The sequence below is a fragment of the Paramisgurnus dabryanus genome, chromosome 9 (assembly GCF_030506205.2).
Source record: "Paramisgurnus dabryanus chromosome 9, PD_genome_1.1, whole genome shotgun sequence".
In the NCBI taxonomy this organism is placed as follows: Eukaryota; Metazoa; Chordata; class Actinopteri; order Cypriniformes; family Cobitidae; genus Paramisgurnus; species Paramisgurnus dabryanus.
The window spans coordinates 29,097,162-29,119,303 of NC_133345.1; the positions used below are offsets into that span (position 1 = coordinate 29,097,162).

The window sequence follows — 22,142 nt, forward strand, 5'->3', positions numbered from 1 at the left end:
AAGTGACTCACACCTACATTACACACTGCATGAAAGGAATTTTTTTTTAATCCATCATAGGGACACTTTAACAAAAATAAATTGATTCATTCGGTCAGCACCTTCTGTCTTACTAATGTATAGCTGTAAATGGACTAGCGACTTGTGCTTTGTGAATCAGATCATTGTGAATCAGATCATTAAAAGAGCAGGGTCAGTTTTCTGTATTTGGATGTTTCATGCACAGGCACAGTAATGAAGTTTTACACTCTGCTCAGCTGGCTGTTTGGTTAACACACAGAAGTGATGTTCATACTCAGAACAACCCTCGCTGATCCTCACCGTTTTAGCGTCTTGATTTAACAACACTTCAGACCTACCACAAGAACTGCCCCAAATTTAACATCACCCTTCTTAATCTTTTAATAGGGATCTCTTATTCTCTTAATCAATTTGCAATAGTTAAATACGGTATCTTGCTTCTCACTTGACACTTTTTTCTTGTGATTTTTAGTATGGACTTCCTGTTTGTTCGAATGAAGACAGACAGGGGGCAATTGGTCGAGCAATGGGTTTTGGCAGTGGGTTCGATTCCCATAAGCATCTGCCATATTTGTCAATATATGCTTAAAGGGGACAGAGAATAAAAAATCATTTTTACCTTGTCTTTGTTGAATAATGGTAGTCTACCCACATTCACAAACATACAAAAAGTGCTAGACATGCTAAACATCTCAGTCTCATAGAAATTCGTCTTTTAGAAATGTCAGCCAGAAAACGGCCCAATCTGAAAAACTGATGCTTATGACATCACAGGCATCTCACTGCCCCTCCACTTTAAAATAATTGGCTACATTTTTTGAGTGGCAGCAAAGTCAGCCAATCAGTAATGAGATTTGCAAGTTAAGCCAGTAGGGGAAGCCAAATAGGTGCAAAACCACTTGTTTAAAATCCCCCACCCTAATAAAGCTATCTGAGAGAGGTTTTTAAGAAGCTTCTAAGGCATTACAGACCAAAACAAAAATGTTTTTGTCTACATGTCACATCACAGAACAAGGATAAATACTCCGTTCAATCATTCTATGTCACCTTTAATGTGGTGTAGTCAATAATAAGACTCCTCTGTGCCACACTATGGAATTTATCAGAATTATTATTACCATGATTGTGTCATTCTCATCAAATATTTCATCTGTTTCCATCTGTTTTTCTATATGTGCTCCTTCAAATAAAACCTGTGTATACTCTGTCCTTCTGTATCTCTATCTAACAGTCATGCATTTAACACTTATTCCCCCCATGCTTGTGTAGTCTAAGACCTCATTACAAAAATCGACACCAGCAAACCAGAGGTCAATGACTTCTGCCAAGAGCAAAGAACCTCTAGAGAGTAGTGATGAAAATGATGAAGAAGAGGAGGAGGAAGATGAAGAAGAGGAGGAGGAAGATGAAGAGGAAGACAAAGATGATGATGAGGAGGAGGAGGAAAGGAAAAAGAAGGTAGAAGCTGGTAGAGGAGTCATCAAGTGTCTGTAGTAATAGTAATCCAGTTAGTCCCCCCCACACACAGGGAAGTACAATAATCCACTTCCTCTTTGCCCCATCAGTTAGAGGAGTTCTGCTGTAGCACACCATCTGTGTTTGGACCAGTGTGTAGTTATGCATGGGCATCTTTGACATGAATGTCTGTAGTGTTGGAAATCTAGAACCAGTTCCATTCAATAGCCGAGTTAGCCACAAGCAACCTCTTCCTCTCACCTTCATCCTAATCAGAAACCAGTTATTTCTGCCAGAAGCATAAAGAGAAAAGAAAACAGAGAGGATGAGGAAGAAGAAAAGGAGGAAGAAGAAGAAGAAGAAGAGAGGGAAGAAACCAAGAAATCTGTAAAGAAACAGTTACTGCATAATTTAAGGACACTGAAGGTATATCTGATCTGTGTGTAATAGTAAATCATTTCCTAGATCGCCTACTAGCAAGACGCGCTTGTAGTATTTCCAGTATCTGATAATCTCCCTTTAATACATTGCATCGGGAAAAATATCTAATCCCAATATTCTAATATTCTCCATGCCATTTGGTCTAAGCCTGGACAGCCACGACTCAATCTAGGTCACAGCCGATTTGCAGTTACACTGAGAAAAGAGTGCAGAATAATGTGCAGAATTTTTCTAAACAGCCTCATTTGCATTTGAAAGAGAATGTGATGGGGACGAAAAAAATATATCTTCTCCCAAAAGATGAGCACATTTGAGTGAATCAGTCTCTGTTGTGTCGACTGTGCTTGCTGCTGAGCAACAAAGACTCTGGGCTTATTCATTTTTCATGGATCTCTGTGTTTTCTGGCGATATATGAAACACTGAATTTAATCGGACCCACCGTCACCTTTTGGTTTGTTAGGTCTGGAAACAATGGTTTATTAGTGGAGAAGTCAACCCGAACATCTTCTGTCATCATTTATTCTTACAGTATGTCGTTCCAAGCGTTATATTTCCGTGGAATACAAATGGACAATTTGCAGCGCAAATGATTTCATTTTATGTCCGTTTTGGTTTGAGCTATTCTTGTAGCTGCGACCAGCTGCGTCAAATCTGTTCAGGATTTGCAACCGACCACAGTTGAAATCACTGTAAATTTGCATTGCCCACAGTTTCACTTTGAGAAAAAATATAGTTTAAAATCAAGTAAATATTTTATACCAGTGACACTTTGAGCCTCATTTTCCAAATTATTTTAAGATAAAAATTAAAAAAGTTAGAGAGGCTGAGGTACATTGTAATACAATTTTTTTTTGCATAACATCTTTTTTAATACTAAAAATCTTAAGAATGCAATGATGCCAAAGCCACAAGTCTATAAGAAGTTATATTTCACGTTTGAGGTCAATAGGCCCAAAAATGAGGTTCTTGGAAGAGTTTTTGTAAGACTAGTGCCTTTTCTAAGTGCCAGTCAGCCCCAAAATAAAAGTATTTTGTTTACATGCATACACGTTCGTTCGTTCTTATTATTATTTATCCTTATGTAAGCGTATAAAATGCCGTTTCCACACCATGGAAATAAAATGTCACACAAAGATCGTTGGATTCGTTATCTAATTGGCTACACGTTCTGTCTATCAATATTTTCCATGAAGTCATTGGAGGAACGAGCGAGTCAGATGACGTCACGATATTTGACAGCGCTGTTTGGATATTATGTATTATTTGACCGCAGTTTTGAAAGCGAGTGTAATCTCATATACAAGTGTTACAGTGTAAATAGTCCTCAGATTGTATATTATATTCTATTACAAGACGTTCATGTGAAATCTGATGTAAACAATGGACAATATATCTATATTTCACGGATTATACGCATTTGTGGACAAAAATGGTCATTGGATATATTTTGTTGGAGAGTTTTTATGGGTTATTCACACATCTGAAACAGACTGTATTCGATTCACGATCGTTATATCAACACAAAGGTAAGGAGTCCCGTTTATATTTTACATGTTGTCATCTGGACTTCTGTAACAAAATACTATATTTATGATGCTAGAGCATCTGTATCTCAAAACAGAGACCATACACTGATGCTAAACCCGTAGACCTTTTAAACGATGTATAGTAATGTTAATATTTTTCATGTTTGTAGACAGTAGGCTACATAGATATTGTTAGCAGCGTTAAAAAAACTGACGTCTTTCCGCCCCGAGCTAGTGTGCGTCGAGAGGTTAAATATTTCTTTCTGATTAAACCCACAAACCTCTTCTGTTGAAACTCATGCCTGCAGGCATTAGCTTGCTGTACTGTGTGGTGTCTTGGTTCTGTTCGTTTAATCTTTCATATCGCTCTAGACAGACAGGCCGTTACACCACATTTACCATATCTGGTGTTCCTGTAGCTCAGTGGTAAAGTATTGTTAGCGGCACATACGTTTGTGGGTTTGATCCACAAAGTATACAATGTATACCTTGTAATGCACTGCAAGTTGCTTTGGATGATTACATTTTCCAGTTGCATAAATGTAAAGGTACATGGCTCATCCAGTCAAATGTAAATATATAAATGGTCTGTGACTATCCATTGTGAATGCTTGCCTATACCTGTATCCCTTACTTATTTATAGGAATTAATATTTTGCATTATGTTGTTTGTTTACATTCCCTTTCGCATCAATTGAAACCTTAGTCTGACCTGATTCTGTCTTGTGCCTTTGGGGAGCCAGTACTTTTGTTTAAACATTAATGGGCCAGTTTCCCGGACAGGGCTTTAGTCTAGTCCAAGACTAAAATGCGTGTTTGAGCTCTCTTAACTGAAAACAGCCTGCACTCACTATATCACAGTGGCGGCTGGTGACTTCTTTTTTTGAAGGCGCTCGATGCGAAGTTCGTCACATCATGTATGTAGCCCATCATGTGTGTGGTTCCTTTTTTAAAAATATGTGTTCGGCATGTCGAGTGGACCTATGTGCATCACGTGTCTTGTCAAAATAAGTGCCTGCTGCAGACGCGTCTAAAGGGTTTATGATAAAAACAGACGCTTGAGTTTGCCAGATACTCGCATAATCTCTTGCGTAATCAGAGTTAACTGTTAAGTTACTCTATTTTGTGAACGTGAACGTCTCTTTTATCATAAACTGTTTTGAGGCGTGTGCAGCAGGCCCTTATTTTGACAAAACACATGATGCACATGGTTTACATGACGCAACAAACACATATTTTGAAAAAGCAAGCAACACACATGAAACTCCGAACACTTAATTTGAATTAGCGCCCCTCGGATGAGCAGTCACGAACCGCCAGTGCTATATCAGTGCCATGGCTTTGTCTCAAGATGCACACCAGTTATGTTTTTTGGCATTTTGTAAAATTTAACTAAGGCCTAGTCCTGGCTTAAAGGGATAGTTCGGCCAAAAATTATATTAAACCCATGATTTACTCACCCCCAAGCTGTCCGAGTTGCATATGTCCATCGTTTTTCAGACAAACATTTTCGGATATTTTAGAAAATGTTTTAGATCTTTCAGTTGAGTAAAGGTGCAGTGTGTAAATTTTAGCGGCATCTAGTGGTGAGGTCACAAATTGCAACCAATGGCTTAGTCCACTGCTCACCCCTCGCTTTTGAAACACATAGAGAAGCTACGGTAGCCGCCACCAGACAAACATGTCATCGTCGGAGACAACTTAGTAAAAAAATGTGTCCGTTAAGGGCTTCAGTAGAAAAATGGTGGCTCAAAATGGTGACTTCCATGTAAGGGGACCCTTCGTGTATGTAGATAAAAAGGTCTCGTTCTAAGGTAATAAACACATACCGGTTCATTATGAAAGGTCTTTATACACCCCTGATAATATAGTTTTGTATATCATTTTGAATTTCTGTCAAGAGATCCTTCTAAAAATTACACACTGCACCTTTAAATCTTCAAGTCCAAAAAAAGTGCGTCCATCCTTCACAAAATAAATCCAAACGGCTCCAGGATGATAAACAAAGGTCTTCTGCGGGTAATCCGTGCAGTGTTGTTGTAGAAATATCCATATTTAAAACTTTATTAACAAAAATAAATACCTTCCGGTAGCGCCGCCATCTTAGACTCCTCTGTATTCAGGAGAGAGTATTAGCGTAGTGTACGCACTTTTCTTAGTGACGTATGACAAATTCGGAGGGCGGGGGCACAGAGCAGCAGCAGCAGAGTAGCCTCCGTAGGCTGCGTAAGCTCTCATCCTGAATGCGGACGCGACAAAGATGGCGGCGCTACCGGAAGGTAGTTGTTTACGTTAATAAAGTTTTAAATATGGATATTTCTACAACAACACCGCGCGGATTACCCTCAGAAGACCTTTGTTTATCATCCTGGAGCTGTTTGGATTTATTTTGTAAAGGATGGACGCACTTTTTTTGGACTTGAAGGTCGTGGACCCCGTAACATTACATTTAATCAACTGAAAGATCTAAAACATTTTCTAAAATATCAGAAAATGCGTTTTTGTCTGAAAAATGATGAACATATGCAACTCGGACAGCTTGGGGGTGAGTAAATCATGGGTTTAATATCATTTTTGGCCGAACTATCCCTTTAATCTAAACCCTGTCTGAGAAACTGCCCCATTACGTTTAACATTTAGTACTGTAGTTTAAATCCTTCACAGTTTCCTTTGCAAACATTCCTCTGTTTTAATTTTGCCTCAATGTCTCCAAAATGTTTATTTTTTTTTGGTTCGTGTCCTCTAGCTGCAGACATCCAGTGTGAAGGGTTTTGACTTTGCCAAGCTGCACTTGGGCCAGCACAGTAAAGACGATCTCATGGTCATTCAAGAACCAATGTCACTTCCTGTGCCCAGTAAGGAGCAAAGCCCACCAGAGAGCACCGATATGGCCACACCCAAGTCCAAAGGCTCGTCTAAAGCTTCACGCAATGCCCAGCGCCGCAAGGGCCAGTAAGTGTTGAGAGTACCCTAAAAATTTTATGATTCAGAATCAATTCACTTAACAATTAGCTTTCAAACGGCAAACCAGTTTGAATGGCAGGAGAACAGATCCTTTTTTTTTTCTGGGAATTCCTGCTTGAATCTTATATCGAAATAACATGTTTATTTATTTAAAGGCACAAATCTTATTAAGGGTGAGACCACTGCTGATCAATCAAAAGCTTTCTAAGAGAAATACAACTAAGCATTGATCAATAGAAGAGACTTATCTCTATGGCTTACAAACATGATTGTAAACGTCATATTTTATTGGACAGTTGTTGAAAGTATTTTTCTCTTTTCATTATTGTTTCATTTTGCAAGAGTGTGAAATTTGCACAAACTTTTCATATCAGAGAAAGCTCTTACACACAGTACTGTGCAAAAGTTTTAGGCCACCATGCCAGAATTAGATTTGATGTTTTTGCAATGTTATAGTGATCATAAATAATTGCTTCTCAGTCTCTTTAATAGAATACATCCAAAAAAATACAGGAAATGTGTATGTAGTATTAAAAACTGTATAAAATGTAAACTGATGTGTCAAGATTTTAGGGTAAACGGCCCTTCCACTTGAGCAATAAGAGGAAAATGCATGATCTCTTAAACCTAAATAAAATTAAATCCTAATTTCTAGTTTTAAACAAATTATTATTTTTACTTCATTCTGCTGAAAAACGCTCAAGATAGAGGTCACACTAAAAACCGACGATGCCTGAAGACATTTAGTCCTGAAAATATTATTTTTTTGTACATATTTCCTGACTGTATTTTCTGTTTGTATCTTAATAAAATAGATTGAAAAATAAATATGGATGACATTAAAACTTCTAAAACAACAAGTCTGGTGATGGTGGCCTTAGACTTTTACACAGTACTGTACATTGAGAAAAAAAAAACCGTTGCGCAACATGTTTACTAACAACACAAGCAGTGGACTATGACATAATATTAGTGCATGTCAATTTAAATTCGTAATTTCTCACACTCGTATTTTAACTTAAAAGCAGATGGACTCACTCACCCATAAACCCTCCCCTCAAATTAAGGTGGACAAAAGAGACAAATTACAATACTAGATGTAAATGTGAATGTGTCTCTCGTCCACTTGTGATCTAATCGGCCAAAATGTATCTTAGGTATAAACAGCCCTATACTGTCAACATAAAACATACTAAATAACATTTTAACAAGGGAACCTTCATTTGAATCAAGTTTTATTTTTATTATTAGCATATTAATGAATTTTTTCAATATCCCAAAATAATATTTTGAATTAAAATAAAATTTGGAGCACCCCCACTAATACCACCAACTACCCCCGAGGGCTCCCGGACCCCCTGTTGAAGATCCATGCTCGAGACTAAAATATTTTAGTTAAAGTCAGTGAATAGATAATGGGTTCTTCACCAGGTCATAAACCTTTGGTGGTCCCCTTAGATGAGCACTTTAGAAGCACAATGGGATTAGATAATCTTACCTTACTTTATTCCTGGACACTTACGCCTCATCGAAACCGAAAGATGCTAAATATTGTCTTTTAGCATAATGTCTTCATGAAGAATTTTCTTATGTTTGTGAATTTGATCCATGAATCATGTAAAAAGTACACGCTGTTAAAAATCTGGGGCCGTATTCACAAAGCATTTTATCTTATCACTAAGAGTACTCCTAAATCGCACTAAAAGATTTTAGCTAGGAGTTTTCTCTTAAAAGTTATTCACAACGCCTTTCAGACCTACTTTTAGTAAGGAAAAATGATAACTCCTAAACTAAGAGTGAGTCTTCGTTGCTACGGATGACGTCAATTCTCATGCACGAGCTGCCTCGCAATGACCACGGTGATTGGTTGTTAGATGACAGGGCTGTCATGCGTAACTTAACACAGACGCACCAAATCATGGAATTACAATATCGAAATATGTCTGTGTCCTATACAAAATAATAATAGTAATGCCATCAAAATGCATATATTAAAGAAAAGTTGTGAATTAAATTAAATTAAATCAAGCCTAATACAAATGAAAACCGCCAATTGCCTAATAATAAAACGACTTTGCATTACTTGCTTGATTAATGTACATCCTATTAGCCTAAATAGACTACTTAAAGCAAGGAAATGTTGCCCATATTAAAGAAGCCTGCCTAATGTAATAAATAAATGATGGTGGAACTCGCCAAAAGAAAGCCCAAATGGATGCAGGATCAGTTACTGCTGCTGGCCCAGTTGGTGCTGGAAAAAAGAAACGTAATAAAAGGGAAATTCGGCACTGAGATATCAAGCAAAACTAAGCGTGAGACATGCGAGAAAGTGATGCGCGGGTCAATGTACAAAACAACTGGCACCCGACCAACGTTTTCAACTAACCCGCCCGCAACTCGGACCGCAAAAAATAAAAAATAAATAGTGTACCCGACCCGCTCCCTGGCCAGCATTTTTTTTAAGTAGTAATTGTTTAATAGTTAATTGCCATCTTTATTTCAAACGACCCGACCGAACGCGACCCGAATATCATAAAAAATATTTTTGGATGACTCGTGACCGCGGGTGACCACATGCATCCGCTCATTTCCGATCAACCCGCGCATCACTGGGGAGAGGATTTGTTGCAGATCAATGCAACATTCCCGCTTATGTCGCGGACCCCGGACGAATGCGAGAGGCGGTGGTATATGCATTACAATCGCAGTAGAGGGTTGAGATTGCAGCCTTTAAACAGACTAGCATGGCAACAGGTATGCCTATAATATTAAATATTTAATATCATTATTGTTTCATGTAATTCTAAAAAACTTCCTGCTTGTCATGAATGTAATGAATTATGAAACAAATGTCATAAACAATATGCTTACATTAAAGTGTGCTTTTAAGTATGTGCAATGCTTTTGAGTTGGTGAAACTGTCCATGTTAAGGAGGATCAGCACCTAAGACATTTTAAGATCCTTTGTGAATAGGTCTTAGTGAGTTAGGAGTCCTCTCGACTTCTTTTAAGCTGTCCCAGACTTAGGTGCTACTTTTAGGGCTAAAATGCTTTGTGAATTACTCTTAGTGAAAAAAATTAGGAGTCCTAAATTTAGGAGTGACACGCCTATTATTTTTAGGAGTTGCTTCTAAATTCGCCAGTTAGGAGCTACTTTTAGCCTTAAAATTCTTTGTGAATACGGCCCCAGATCTTATTGTTGGTTTTTTTTTTGAAAACGGGGTTACTTCCCCTTTTTACAGTAATATGTTGAATTAAAATGGTCTTTAATAGCACATTTTTGATGGCATTACGTACATGGTACTGTATAGGGCAAAGGCATTGTGTTTTTATGATATGTATTGTGAATTTAATAAGATGTATTATCTTCTCAGAATTTCTCCATCAGAAGGCGAGTCCGTAGGAAGTGATCCAGGCAGTGAGAGAGCATCTCCTGAGGATGGTACAAGACCGGCTGGGCTTCCCAGCGATCTCAAACAAACTCGTAAAGTGTCCGTTAATGGATTAAACGGTAAATCGCTTTGATTTAGAGTCAGTTCAGATTGATTTTGTTGATGAAGTTGCACTTCTTTTACTTACTGAATTGGATGAATACTTTTAATTCATCAATATTTCATTCGTCCATTTTCTTAATGAATAGTATTGTTTTGGTTTACAGAAGGAATTTCTAAATGTCCTTAAGACTAAATGGATATACTTTGTGGTGTAACCACAACACCAATTCCACAGAAATTAATGATCTCTAACCCATTGTATTTGTTCGAATAAATAATTTGTTTATGTGTGTGCACACTTTATGTAATGAAAATGCAAGTCATCAAAATATTTGCAAACCTACGTAGATACTCAAGAGTCTCTCTTGCGCATATTACATAGTCATGCAATCTTATGATATTATTGCGTGAAGTTTGTTTGGTAGCATGTGTAATGCCATGAGTTTATGGATACCCGGAATTGCATGAAGGGATAAACTAATGCAATGCAAAAAGGAGAGGGAGCAATAAAACCACATCACTCAGCTGAAGATTTGTTGCCCTCTCTCTATTTTCTCTCCAGTCAGCCTGGCATCATTCATCTTGTCTCTTTAGTGACTAATCCTCATCTTTACTCTTGGCTGATTCCATTTTTTCACTCTCTCTCCGTTCTCTCTGTCCCTCTCTGTGTCCGCTCTTGTCAGACAGTGCCTATGGCAATGGCCATCTCTCAACACCCATTTCTGCTCTCCCACAATAAATAGGACACAGTGTGACTAGCCAAAATATTACTGTTGTATCAGTATATATAAATAAATTTTACTTACTTACTTACTTACTAATGCCGTTGCTGTTGTATTAAAAAGATAGTTTGCCAAAAAATAAATAATGAAAATTCTGTCATCATTTGCTTACCCTTAAAGGGACACTCCAATTTTTTTTTATGCTCATTTTCCAGCTCGCCTAGAGTTAAACATTTAATTTTTAACAATTTTGTAATCCATTCAGCTGATCTCCGGGTCTGGCGCTTCCACTTTTAGCATAGCTTAGCATAATACATTGAATCTGATTAGACCATTAGCATCTCGTTAGAAAATAACCAAAGAGTTTCAATATTTTTCCTATTTAAAACTTGACTCTTCTGTAGTTACATCGCGTGCTAAGACTGACAGAACATTTAAAGTTGCTATTTTCTAGGCAGGGACTAGATTCGTAAAAAATATGCACTTTTAAACCTCAACTTCTCGTCTATATCCGGTCCTGTGATGGGCCAGCGCGACCTCATGCAAAATGTCATCACGTCAAGAGGTCACGGATGATGTATGCAAAACTACGCCCCAGTGTTCACAAGTGTGGAGAAAGAGGAGCATTCCGACGTTGTTGTATGTCGAATGATACAAATTAATGTCTTTGTGTCAGTTTATTGTTTAAAATGGTCCGCAAATGTGTGTTTCATATATGTAACACGTGACCTTTCCACATCACTACGCAATAACGCGAGGTCGCGTCACACAGCCAGAGGAAGAAGAAAAGTTGTGGTTTAAAAGTGTATATTTTTATTTTTCTTGTCAAAAATGACAATCGTTTCGCTAGATAAGACCCTTCTGCTTCGTTTGGGATCGTTTAGAATCCTTTGAAAATCCGTTGAAAAAAACTGTTAAGTGTTGAGTTAAGTGTTACGTGTTGGTGTCCATTAAAGTCCATTAAAATGAGAAAAAATCCTGGAATGTTTTCCTCAGAAAACATAATTTCTTCACGACTGAACAAAGAAAGACATCAATATTTTGGATGACATATGGTGGTGAGTAAATTATCTGGATTTTTTTTTAAGAAAATGGACTAATCCTTTAAGGGGACTATTTTCGGCTGCTGCGTAATATCATTGCGCCTCCTGCAGCCATGTTACGTCAAAAAAGTCCTTGATTATTACGCCAAAATCAGAGTATAGTTCCTAGCCATATCTGCCTAAAAAATCTCAACTTTTAATTTTCTGTCGGTCTTAGTACACAATGTAACTGAGGAAGATTCAAGTTTTAAATAGGAAAAATATCGAAACTGATATTTTTGAGTGCGATGCTAATGGTCTAACCAGATTCTATGGATTGTGCTAAGCTATGCTAAAAGTGGTAGCGCCAGACCTGGAAATCGGCTGAATGAATTCCAAAACGGTAAAAATCAAATGTTTAACTTAATGCTTATTTTCCAGCCCCCCTATTTTCAAAAAAGTTGAGTGTCCCTTTAAACTTGTACGAGTTTATTCAGTTGAATACGAAAGAAGATATTTTAATAAATAATTAGCCAGACAGTTTTGGGCACTATACTATGAAAGTAAATGGGGAAAATACTATAGAAATGGGTGAGCAATTAACATTTCTTGCATTTCTTCTCTCTGTACACCTGTCCTCTATTCATTCACCCGTATTACGGACTCACAGGGAAGAATAGGATTGGTAAGAGTGATTCTGTCTTCTTTGGTATTCTTGGCAAACTAGTTTTGCTCTATTTAATATGTCCATGATGAATTAATTTACTTATTAATCATTTAAAGGGAACATATCATGAAAATCTGACTTTTTCCATGTTTAAGTGCTGTAATTGGGTCCCCAGTGCTTCTATCAACTTAGAAAATGTGATAAAGATCAACCCAGTAACTTAGTTTTGGTAAACCATTTTCTGCAAGCAAATAAATGAATAGGTAATTGAAATTTGGCTCCCCTTGTGATGTAAGTGGGGGATTATTTAATAATAATACTGCCCATTAATCTGCACTATCCAACCACGACTCTGCCATTTAGTGCAAAGATTAGCTCATTTGCATTTAAAGGGACATACACAAAAACAGCACATTTTTGCTCACACCTACAAAGTGGCAATTTTACCATGCTATAATAAATAATCTATGTGGTATTTTGAGATAGAACTTCACATACGTACTCTGGGGACACTAAAGATTTATTTTCCATCTTAAAAAAGTCTTGTGAAATGTCCTCTTTAAAGCCCATTATGTCTTTTAGCTTTATTTAAAATGAGCAAGTATAGAATTAGTCAAACGCTGCCCCCATCTGGTGTGCAGCTATACTAAAGAATAAGTCCTTTTCCAATTGTATCCTGTTCCTGTTAGATGCAATCTTGGATGACACTGATTTTTTTTGAAGAATGAATCAGATAAGAGTATGATATCGTTATAAATATGTAGTAGCAGTGAAAAATTTAGTGGCATTTTTTTGTGAAATATAGTTTAAAGTCTCATGTCTTATAATAAATAAGATTATAAATGAGATTAGGAGCACTGAAGTTTGATTACAGTCATTGATTTCACTTTGACCTTAGTCGGTATTAAAGATATCAAAGGTTATATTTTCACACAATATTCTTATGTTTTATGTAGAAAACAGTTGACTACACAAAAACTGACTTGAGCTGGGTTCTCACAGACTGGGTCACATTTAAAATACTTATGAAACTGTTGTTGTACAGGTCCTCCACCAATGAGCAACATGGATGAACCTTTATCTTCAGCCTCCATCTTTGAGCATGTGGACCGAATGTCTCGTGCAACTGACGGCCCCAAGCGTCCACCTAATAAAATCCAACTCATCGCCATGCAGCCCATGCCAGTCCTGCCCTTACCCAGCATTACCCCCAACGACAGAGCAGCAGAAAATGCCAAGCTCCAAAAAGAGGTGCCTATTTCTTTTATATTATGCATTCATTTCAACAGGCTTTTGCTTGGTGTCCTCATCAACAATAATAAATATATCAAAGTGGACACATCTGAAATGGCTGAAAAGTCGTGACGGTATGATTATCTTGAATAGATCCAGGTGGCTTTGAGGCACAAGTCTGAGATCGAGCACCATCGTAATAAAATCCGGCTTAGAGCCAAAAGGAAGGGCCATTATGACTTCCCAGCAATGGATGATCTCATCGATGGGCTTGGTGATACCAAAGAGCAGGACCGAATTTACCAGAAGGCCCAAATGCAGATTGAAAAGATCCTGGATCCAGATATTCACATGCCTTCTCTCTACACAGAGCCCAAGAAAAGGTACAAAATTATCTATTAGTCAGTTTTTTTGGCCTTCTACAACAGTATCTTAAAATATGTCTGTTTTATTTTTAGCAACAGAGGGAAGCGTTCGCCTAAACAGAAGAAAGACTTGAATGGTGATGTGACAGATGCTGACCGGGACAGACTCATAACTACAGACAGTGATGGGACATACAGAAAATATCCGGGAGTCAATAACATAGCATATGTGGTCAGTGTGCAACACCTGTATTTAATAATGTTGAGTTGGATCTAAATATTTTTAAAGGTGCACTCCTAAAAAAGTGGCATTGTGGTGACCTGCTAAATTTTTTTACAGATTACCGGTACCTCTAAATTCTGATCAACCATACAATTGTGGAATAAATTAATTATGGTTGAAAAAACACCTGCAATAATTATTTACTTTATTACAAAATGATTAAATCTGATGCCATTGACCTTATGTAAATATCGTTGTACATTTAACCAACTACTATGCAAAATCTTAACAGTAATGTTTTTTTTGCAGTCTGACCCAGACCAGGGCCCCGAGCTTCAGAGCCCGTCCCCGACGGATGATGTTTTCCATAGTCCAATATCTCCCCCTCCGGGCCATCCTCCTCCCCCTCCTCCCTACCTGCCCCCTCAGCCATCAATAGAAGATGCCCGTCAGCAAATGCACTCTCTACTGGACGACGCCTTCGCCCTTGTGTCTCCTTCATCTCAGGGATGCACAGCTGGCATCACCCTGCCTGGGGTCGGATTCAACCCAACAACCCCATCTCCTACCAGCCCACCATCTCGTGGTCCACGGCCCTGGGGTTCGGGATACCCACCCCTTAATCCCTACACAGGGGTAAGAACGGATCATATAATGGAAGCTTTAACAAAGTGCTGTATATTGAGACAACTCAGGCCTCATGAAAAAATTGGGAGATGATTACTTATAACTACATGAACATCCTTTGTATTATGAAATATTTAGGAAGTTACACCTCTCAGAAACTGTACAAATTATGATTATTTTAGATGATTAATTATTAAATGGAGTTTAGGGATTGCTAGATTGGGCTTAACGTATTTTTATTAAAACCTCCAATCTTTCACTTCTTTTGCCTGTAGCTCAAAATTAGACCGTGCGCATTTCGACTCATTCAGTCCCTTAATAGTTTGATTTCATGACAAGCTCTTTTGATGGGTGGTCAAACTATACCACAGCAATTGACACAACCTGAATGAACTAGATTCACATCAAAGGTCCGAGCATATGGGGTTTTCCAAAATGGGAAATAAACTGAATAGAGTCATCTGTCAACGCTTAGGTTTTTAATAGAAGGGCTAAAGGGGGATTGCAAGGGCTAACTGAGGCTACATGAGAACTGACAAATATCTTTATATTTGTAAAAGCAGCCTCTGGGCAGCTTCAGTAGCATGACAAATATTAATCTAAGAGGCAGGACTGATTTTTATTACTTTGATGGAGCTAGAAATGGTCCTCTGTCTTTAAAATGGTATTTCTAGTTGAGCTATTTAAAAGCTTGACTCTTTTTTTGGGTCACAGGGTTTGTTTAGCCTGGTACAAAGAAATGTTCCAGTTGTGGTTACACCAACAGATGCTAATGTGTGTATTAAATTCAGATTTAAGTTCATTGCTTGTTTATTTGCCTTTCAGAGATATGCTGAATTAGGTCTGCCTCCTTCCACGGTACAGGGTTTACTGCATAGGTGAGAGGTCATATTTACCATAGATATGTATAAAGGCTAGATGGCTCGCCCGCCCTGCTGGCCAATTGAGTGGAACGTCTGCATTTTGGCGGCCATCTTAGGACAGGGCGCTCGCTCACTCCTAGCATTGAGTTTTAATGATGCAGGTACTTTTAAATGACCATAACTTGCTTAATTTTTTACCGATTTTCAAACGGTTTGGTTTATTATAAACGTCAAAGATGTAACTATGACACTGCATACCTATACTAAAAATATATAAAAAAATCATGAAACATGTCAAAGCATCCAGTATTATAGCCACGTTAATAACGTTTGTAAAAAACCAAACCGTTTGAAAATCGGTAGAAAATTGAGCAAGTTATGGTCATTTAAAAGTACCTTCACCATTAAACTCAATGCTACGAGTGAGCGAGCGTCCTGTCCTAAGATGGCCGCCAGGTGATGCCATTAGGGACTCAGCGGTAAGCCATCTAGCCTTTATACATATCTATGATATTTACCATCTGGCATCCGTGTCCATCTTTCTTATTGTATCCTGTATGTTTGTGTCACTTTGTCATCTGTTATACACTATGTATTTCATTATTGTATTGTAGCATGTCTGAAGTAAGTAAGGGTGTAGTGTGGAAGCTGGTTTGTGATATATCTTGTGTTTTTACAGGCAAGGTTTGGTGGGTTCAGGCTACATCCCAACAGGCGATGGTTTGCCTGTTGAACAGCTCCAGTCTGAATCGCTGTACTCTGGCCGAGGGGTCCACACAGATGAGCTGCCCTCCTCTGCCAGGCCACGGCCTGTTGGTGGCAGTACAGGTGTGTGCTCACATAATTTAAACAGGAAATAGATGGCAAATATAGGGTGCATCCCAATTCAGGGGCTTCGTCCTTTGAAGGCTAATTACGTTACCGGGCCACGACGAAGGCTGTCCCAATTCTAAGGCTCCTTCATATGCACCCTCCAAATGCCGCCTTCGTTTCCCCTTAAACCAAAGATCCATAGATGGATCCTTCACTGCCTCAGCAATCCCAAGATTCAGTGCGCGCCTGTGACGTCTGGGTATTATACTAAATATATAATATAAAATAAACATTCATAACTGTATTTAAATAGCAGTATATGTGTCAGTGACAAAAACTTTGGCATGATGAGAAATTCTATTAAAAAAAGTGTTTTAAAAGCATGCATCAGGTTTATTTTAATGAACATTAATGTATTTATGTTAATTTTATGCAATAAAAAATTACATTTGGACCATTTTCATGAAAGTTAAGACTGAATGGACCTGAAAATGTCAAATGGTGTAACCGTCAATTGTGCCAAAGAATAAGAAATATTAAATATTTTATCCACCTTGATGGCATGTTAATCATAATATATATACATAATATGTATAAAATTTACATTTAGAAATATATATATAGTTATAAAGATAAAGTTATTTCTAAATTTTAATAATATAAATATTATATTATATAAATATATATATAACATTTACATTTAGAAATATATATATATATATATATATATATATATATATATATATATATATATATATATATATAGTTATATATATATATATATATATATATATATATATATATATATATATATATATAGTTATATATATATATAATTAACTATTAAAATTATATATATAATTGTATTAGTTATTTCTAAATGTAAATTTTAATGCGTTTTTGTAATATTTGTCCTGACATATGCTCAAAACAACTTTGTTTTCTAAATAATCTTTGAAAAGTATCTAAAAATGTATGTAAAAAATCATATTACACCAAACTAGATAATAATATTTTTTTTCACTTTTATATGAATATGTTTATATTTTAATTTAAAAAAAATACTAGTTACACCAATTGACACAGACCAGTTACACCACATTGACATTTTTGCAATTATCCCACAAATATTCTTTCACAATGAAATAAAACCACAAATTTTAAACTTAAAAAAGAGAATGTATGCAAGTAATCTGCAAATTTGTTTTGAAATTGTAACCCTATTACATTTAATTTATCCATACAGACACAAAATAATTCACGTCACGTCGTTGACGCGTATATTTAGCACATTTAAGCTCCTTGTGACTGTTTCAGTATTATAAATGACATTTAAATGATGCAAATAAATTTTATTGCTGCAATAGTGTGATGCATTTACTTTGTATATTTGTTTTGTGGTTGTTAAATTTGATATAATGTTGAATAGTTTCTGCATCAATGCATCATATTCTCTAAAATAAAAAATCGGGCTCCAAATTTATTTATAATAGTCTGAACCGTCTCTGCTGTGGTGTCCCGTGGACAGGTGCGGAGGGCGGGAACGGCAAGTGACGTAACCCTCTCCGTAGGCTAGATCGTCTCATTTCAATTTGCTTTGTGGACTTCAAAGGCTGCAGACTTTAAAGACAAAGCCTCCCCTTAAAAGTCTGCGTCCTTAAAAGGATCCAGACCCTGAAGTGGGATGCGCCCCATAAACTCCTACAATTTTAATTACTATTAGACATTAGAAACCATCTAATTGTAATGGAATTGCCTATTAAGTCCTCCAACAGAAAATATAAAAAATATATATTTTACACCGCAAAACTTAAATTCAGTGTTTGCGTGTGTTCAGGTGGTCAGCTGCACCATTTGACTCATGCTGGTCTGGCGGGTCGTGTGAATGAGAATCGACAGCCTGGTGTCTTAAACTGGAGCCCGTATCACGAGGACGAAAACAAATTCTCTAACAACAGAGACCCTGTAAGTATTCTGTAATGTTCTTTTATTTGAATTTAAAGGGGAAATATCATGTATATAATTTTTTGTTCATTTGTTGTCTGTTCACAAGACATTTACATTCATTCATGCAGTAGACTTACATTTTACTTTTAGTTGTAAGGTCCAGCAAGCAAAGCACAAATATCTTTATTCCTGCCTACGTTACATATCTTCCTTTTATCTTTTGTTTCTTTTTTATATTTCATCATTTCAAGGTTTAGGTTCTTGACTTTACCTCAATCTCTGTGTTTCAGACCTCCAGGAATGGCCTGAAGGAGCCATCTGCCGCTCCGACCCACCTGGACTCTATCGGCCTGGGCTACCCTCCCTCGGCTCCCCCTCAAGAGCCTTCCCCTCCCAACCACTCCTCCGCCTCACTCATCAAAGCCATTCGAGAGGAACTCATGCGCCTCTCCCAGAAACAGGCAGCAGTACCAAGTTACCACAGCTGAGACCCATGAGCTCAATCAGACTCTCCACCCAAAAACTGCACTAGACTGCACTGTACTTCCCATGGAAGTGGCTTTTTTGAGATGATGACTTGTATGTTCTGTAGCTGCTGCTGCCACCCTGTGGCAGAGAGCGGTAGGACGGAAAGAGTAGACATGTTGCCTTCAAGGCCCATTTAAACTTCCACATTGAATCTGTGTAGCTATGACAACAGCTGCGTAGCTGATGCCATAGCCTGACATGCATCTCTATGAAATTGAAATTATGTGTCACATCCACACGAAACACACCAGTTGTGATTGGACTACTTTGTTGGAGTGGATTTTGTCATGACACTGCTAGTTTTAATAATATGATGCATCAATATTGAGACAGGCATATATTTTTAGAAAGCATATGTTACAGTTTTATTGGTGCACCTGCTGAATAACACGTCAATGCAAAGCTGTAAATTCAAACAGCCTGGTGCAGATTCGATGCAGAAGTATAACAGGTAGTTTTCCCACAGTATAGTTGTTTATAATATAAGCAGTGTGTTGATACAGTGAAATTACTGTTGTTTACCTTATATACAGTATGATGACACTGCTACCTAAGAACAAAAACACAAAAGTTGTCTTTACACGGACCAGGGTTGCTGAAGCCAGAATCTGGCCGTTGTTATTTTTCTTTTAGAGATGTGTGTGTGTGCGTTTTTATTTTCACATTGTGTGGTTTCTTTGCTGTGTATACACTGCCTTTTAAATAATTTTATACTTTTGCACTGCCTCTTGTAGATTCTCATCACTGAAAAAATTTACTGTTCTTTGATACTTTCTGAGATCTGCGAAAGGATATATTTAATACCAAATTTTTTCTTTTGCGTCTTATATTATTTTATCTACATCATTTCCGCATCATACACAATTTGCCTGTCCTGTTTTGGTGCTCAATATCAGTTTTATGGCCATGTTGCCTTCACAATTCAGTATTGGGCTCTATATAGTATTATTTTAATTGTGCATTAATAGTATTTGAAGTACTGACACACTTCCTCCTTTTTCCATTATTAGTTTCCGTATTAAAGGAACACACCACCGTTTTTCAATATTTTACTATGTTCTTACCTCAATATAGACGAATTAATACATCCCTATCTTTTTTCAATGCGTACACTTAATTTTTGTACAGCGAGTTGTGAATGTGTTAGCGTTTAGCCTAGCCCCATTCATTCCTTAGGATCCAAACAAGGATGAATTTAGAAGCCACCAAACACTTCCATGTTTTTCCTATTTAAAGACTGTTACATGAGTAGTTACACAAGTAAGTATAGTGGCACAAAATAAAACGTGGTGAACTATATTGTATGGCGGAATAGCTCGACCTAGGCGCGCAGTAACATTCTTCCACCATAAAATATAGTTATCCGCTTAAAAAATCGTACTGGTGTAACTACTCATGTTAAAGTCTTTAAATAGGGAAAACATAAAGGTGTTTTTGTGGCTTCTAAATTCATCCCTGTTTGGATCCTAAGGAATGAATGGGGCTAAGCTAAATGCTAACACATTCACGATTTTCTGTACAAAGATTAAGTGCACGCTTTGAATAAAGATAGGTATGTATTAATTCGGCTAAGTTGATGTAAGAACATAGTAAAATATTGAAAAACGGTGGTGTTTTACTTTAACAAGACTTTAACAAGTACCTTTGGTCTTTGCAGTACAAATGCATTGGTATACATTGGTCTTTACATGGAAATAATGGAGTCCAGAATACAACTCAACTCATCCCACAGTTTGTAAAAGCAAACAAAAATCAAGTCTATGGGGCAAGGCATTGCATTAAGATAAATGTTATAACCTTGTATGTGCAGTTACAGGTACATCCCCAATTGCAGCATGATTATGCATCAGTACATTTATATTCATGTATTAAGCAGATGCAAATATGGGAGAATTTTAAAAAGTATGTGGGGCAATAATGTTTACAAGACCCAAAAAGATCTAGCAGGATTTAGGGTTTAATAGCATAACCAAAACCGCTTAATAACACTTTTGTAAAAAAAAAAAAAGTTACACATTTTACAAATTGAGAAACGAGTCAAAAATGATTGATCTGCGGTAATCTACAACATTTAATTCGGTAATTAGAAAAAAATTAGGTGATGAAATACACCCACAGTTTATTCTCCTTTCAGTATTACTACTGTTTAAATGGTATTTGAAGACAATACTTCATTATACAAGAATGAAGTCTTTTCTTATATACTGGTACTGTTTAGAATTTATTACATAGATTAAGGTAATTTTTTAAGGTTTTAGTTAATTTTATCTGTGGATCCTTTCCCTCACTGTTCTGTGACCATGCAGTGTTCATTGCAATAACTTGTATTAATGCATCTGTAGTATTACGGGATAATAGTATTGCTTATTAAACTGCTGTTGATCAACTGTTAGTACACTACAGTATGTTCTTCTATGACGTCATGCTTGTAGAAGAGCATTACACAAATGGTTACTGTAACTAGTATTAGATTCGTCCTGTGAAAAGTTCACAACACTGATTCTTCTGTTGTCAGTACGGTATTTCATGCTCGGATGTATTCTTGCCTTTGTGCTGAAACTCATTGTGTGCTGGTGAAACAAGGAGCATCATCTTTGCTCTGAGATAACGGACAATTTTGTTATTTTGTCACATGATCTGGCCTTGTAACATTGTAATACGGTTTTTGGCTTTTTGTTTTGTTGTTAAGTTAACATCTGGTTGGGACTTTCTAAACCTGTAGTTAAAATTCTACTGAATCTTTATTTAAGTTAAAAAATAAAAGGTATTACCATATGCTTTATTGTTGTTGCTTATCAGACTTTATACCACGAGTCTGTTGAATGCGGATTTCTGATTGGTTGAGAAATGTTCCGTGGGTATGTATTATTTTTTGATAACCGCACATCTAACTTGTCAAATGTCATAAAAATAGGCCCCAGAGCAATGTTTGTGGTAACCGAGGTATAAGAGGAATAATTGACTCTGGTCCTTTGAATTATTTAAAAAAATAATGCACACCCGCGGTGTAACGGATCATTACCACCTTGTGTGTGCATTATTTTCTTATAATTCAATGGCTTGTCGTCAATTATTCCTTACTTAACTTGCATCTACTAATCTTAGCAACCCTCTGAACCACAGTTGCTGCAACTAAATTGTTTATTCACAAAATGCATTTCAGACATCGAAATACATTTAAATTGATTTATACCATGGGGCTGTTAAATGCTTTATTCTGATTGTTTGAG

At 37.0% G+C, this 22,142-nt stretch overlaps 1 protein-coding gene across 2 annotated transcripts in view; it reads left to right on the top strand.

Moving 5' to 3' along the window:
* LOC135773740 (UPF0606 protein KIAA1549) overlaps window positions 1-20,057 on the top strand; it is a 53,285-nt gene extending 33,228 nt beyond the window's left edge. Inside the window, exons 12-22 of one of the 2 annotated variants that reach the window (XM_065283495.2) lie at window positions 6,191-6,396; window positions 9,783-9,919; window positions 12,317-12,331; window positions 13,359-13,564; window positions 13,700-13,929; window positions 14,005-14,143; window positions 14,444-14,770; window positions 15,587-15,639; window positions 16,304-16,452; window positions 18,275-18,402; window positions 18,675-20,057. In XM_065283495.2, the coding sequence (XP_065139567.1) occupies window positions 6,191-6,396; window positions 9,783-9,919; window positions 12,317-12,331; window positions 13,359-13,564; window positions 13,700-13,929; window positions 14,005-14,143; window positions 14,444-14,770; window positions 15,587-15,639; window positions 16,304-16,452; window positions 18,275-18,402; window positions 18,675-18,872 (1,788 nt within the window). In that variant the 3' untranslated portion in view covers window positions 18,873-20,057. The remainder of the gene's footprint in view (window positions 1-6,190; window positions 6,397-9,782; window positions 9,920-12,316; window positions 12,332-13,358; window positions 13,565-13,699; window positions 13,930-14,004; window positions 14,144-14,443; window positions 14,771-15,586; window positions 15,640-16,303; window positions 16,453-18,274; window positions 18,403-18,674) is intronic. The other variant, XM_065283496.2, reaches the window with a different exon arrangement.
* Window positions 20,058-22,142: the final 2,085 nt, after the last annotated feature.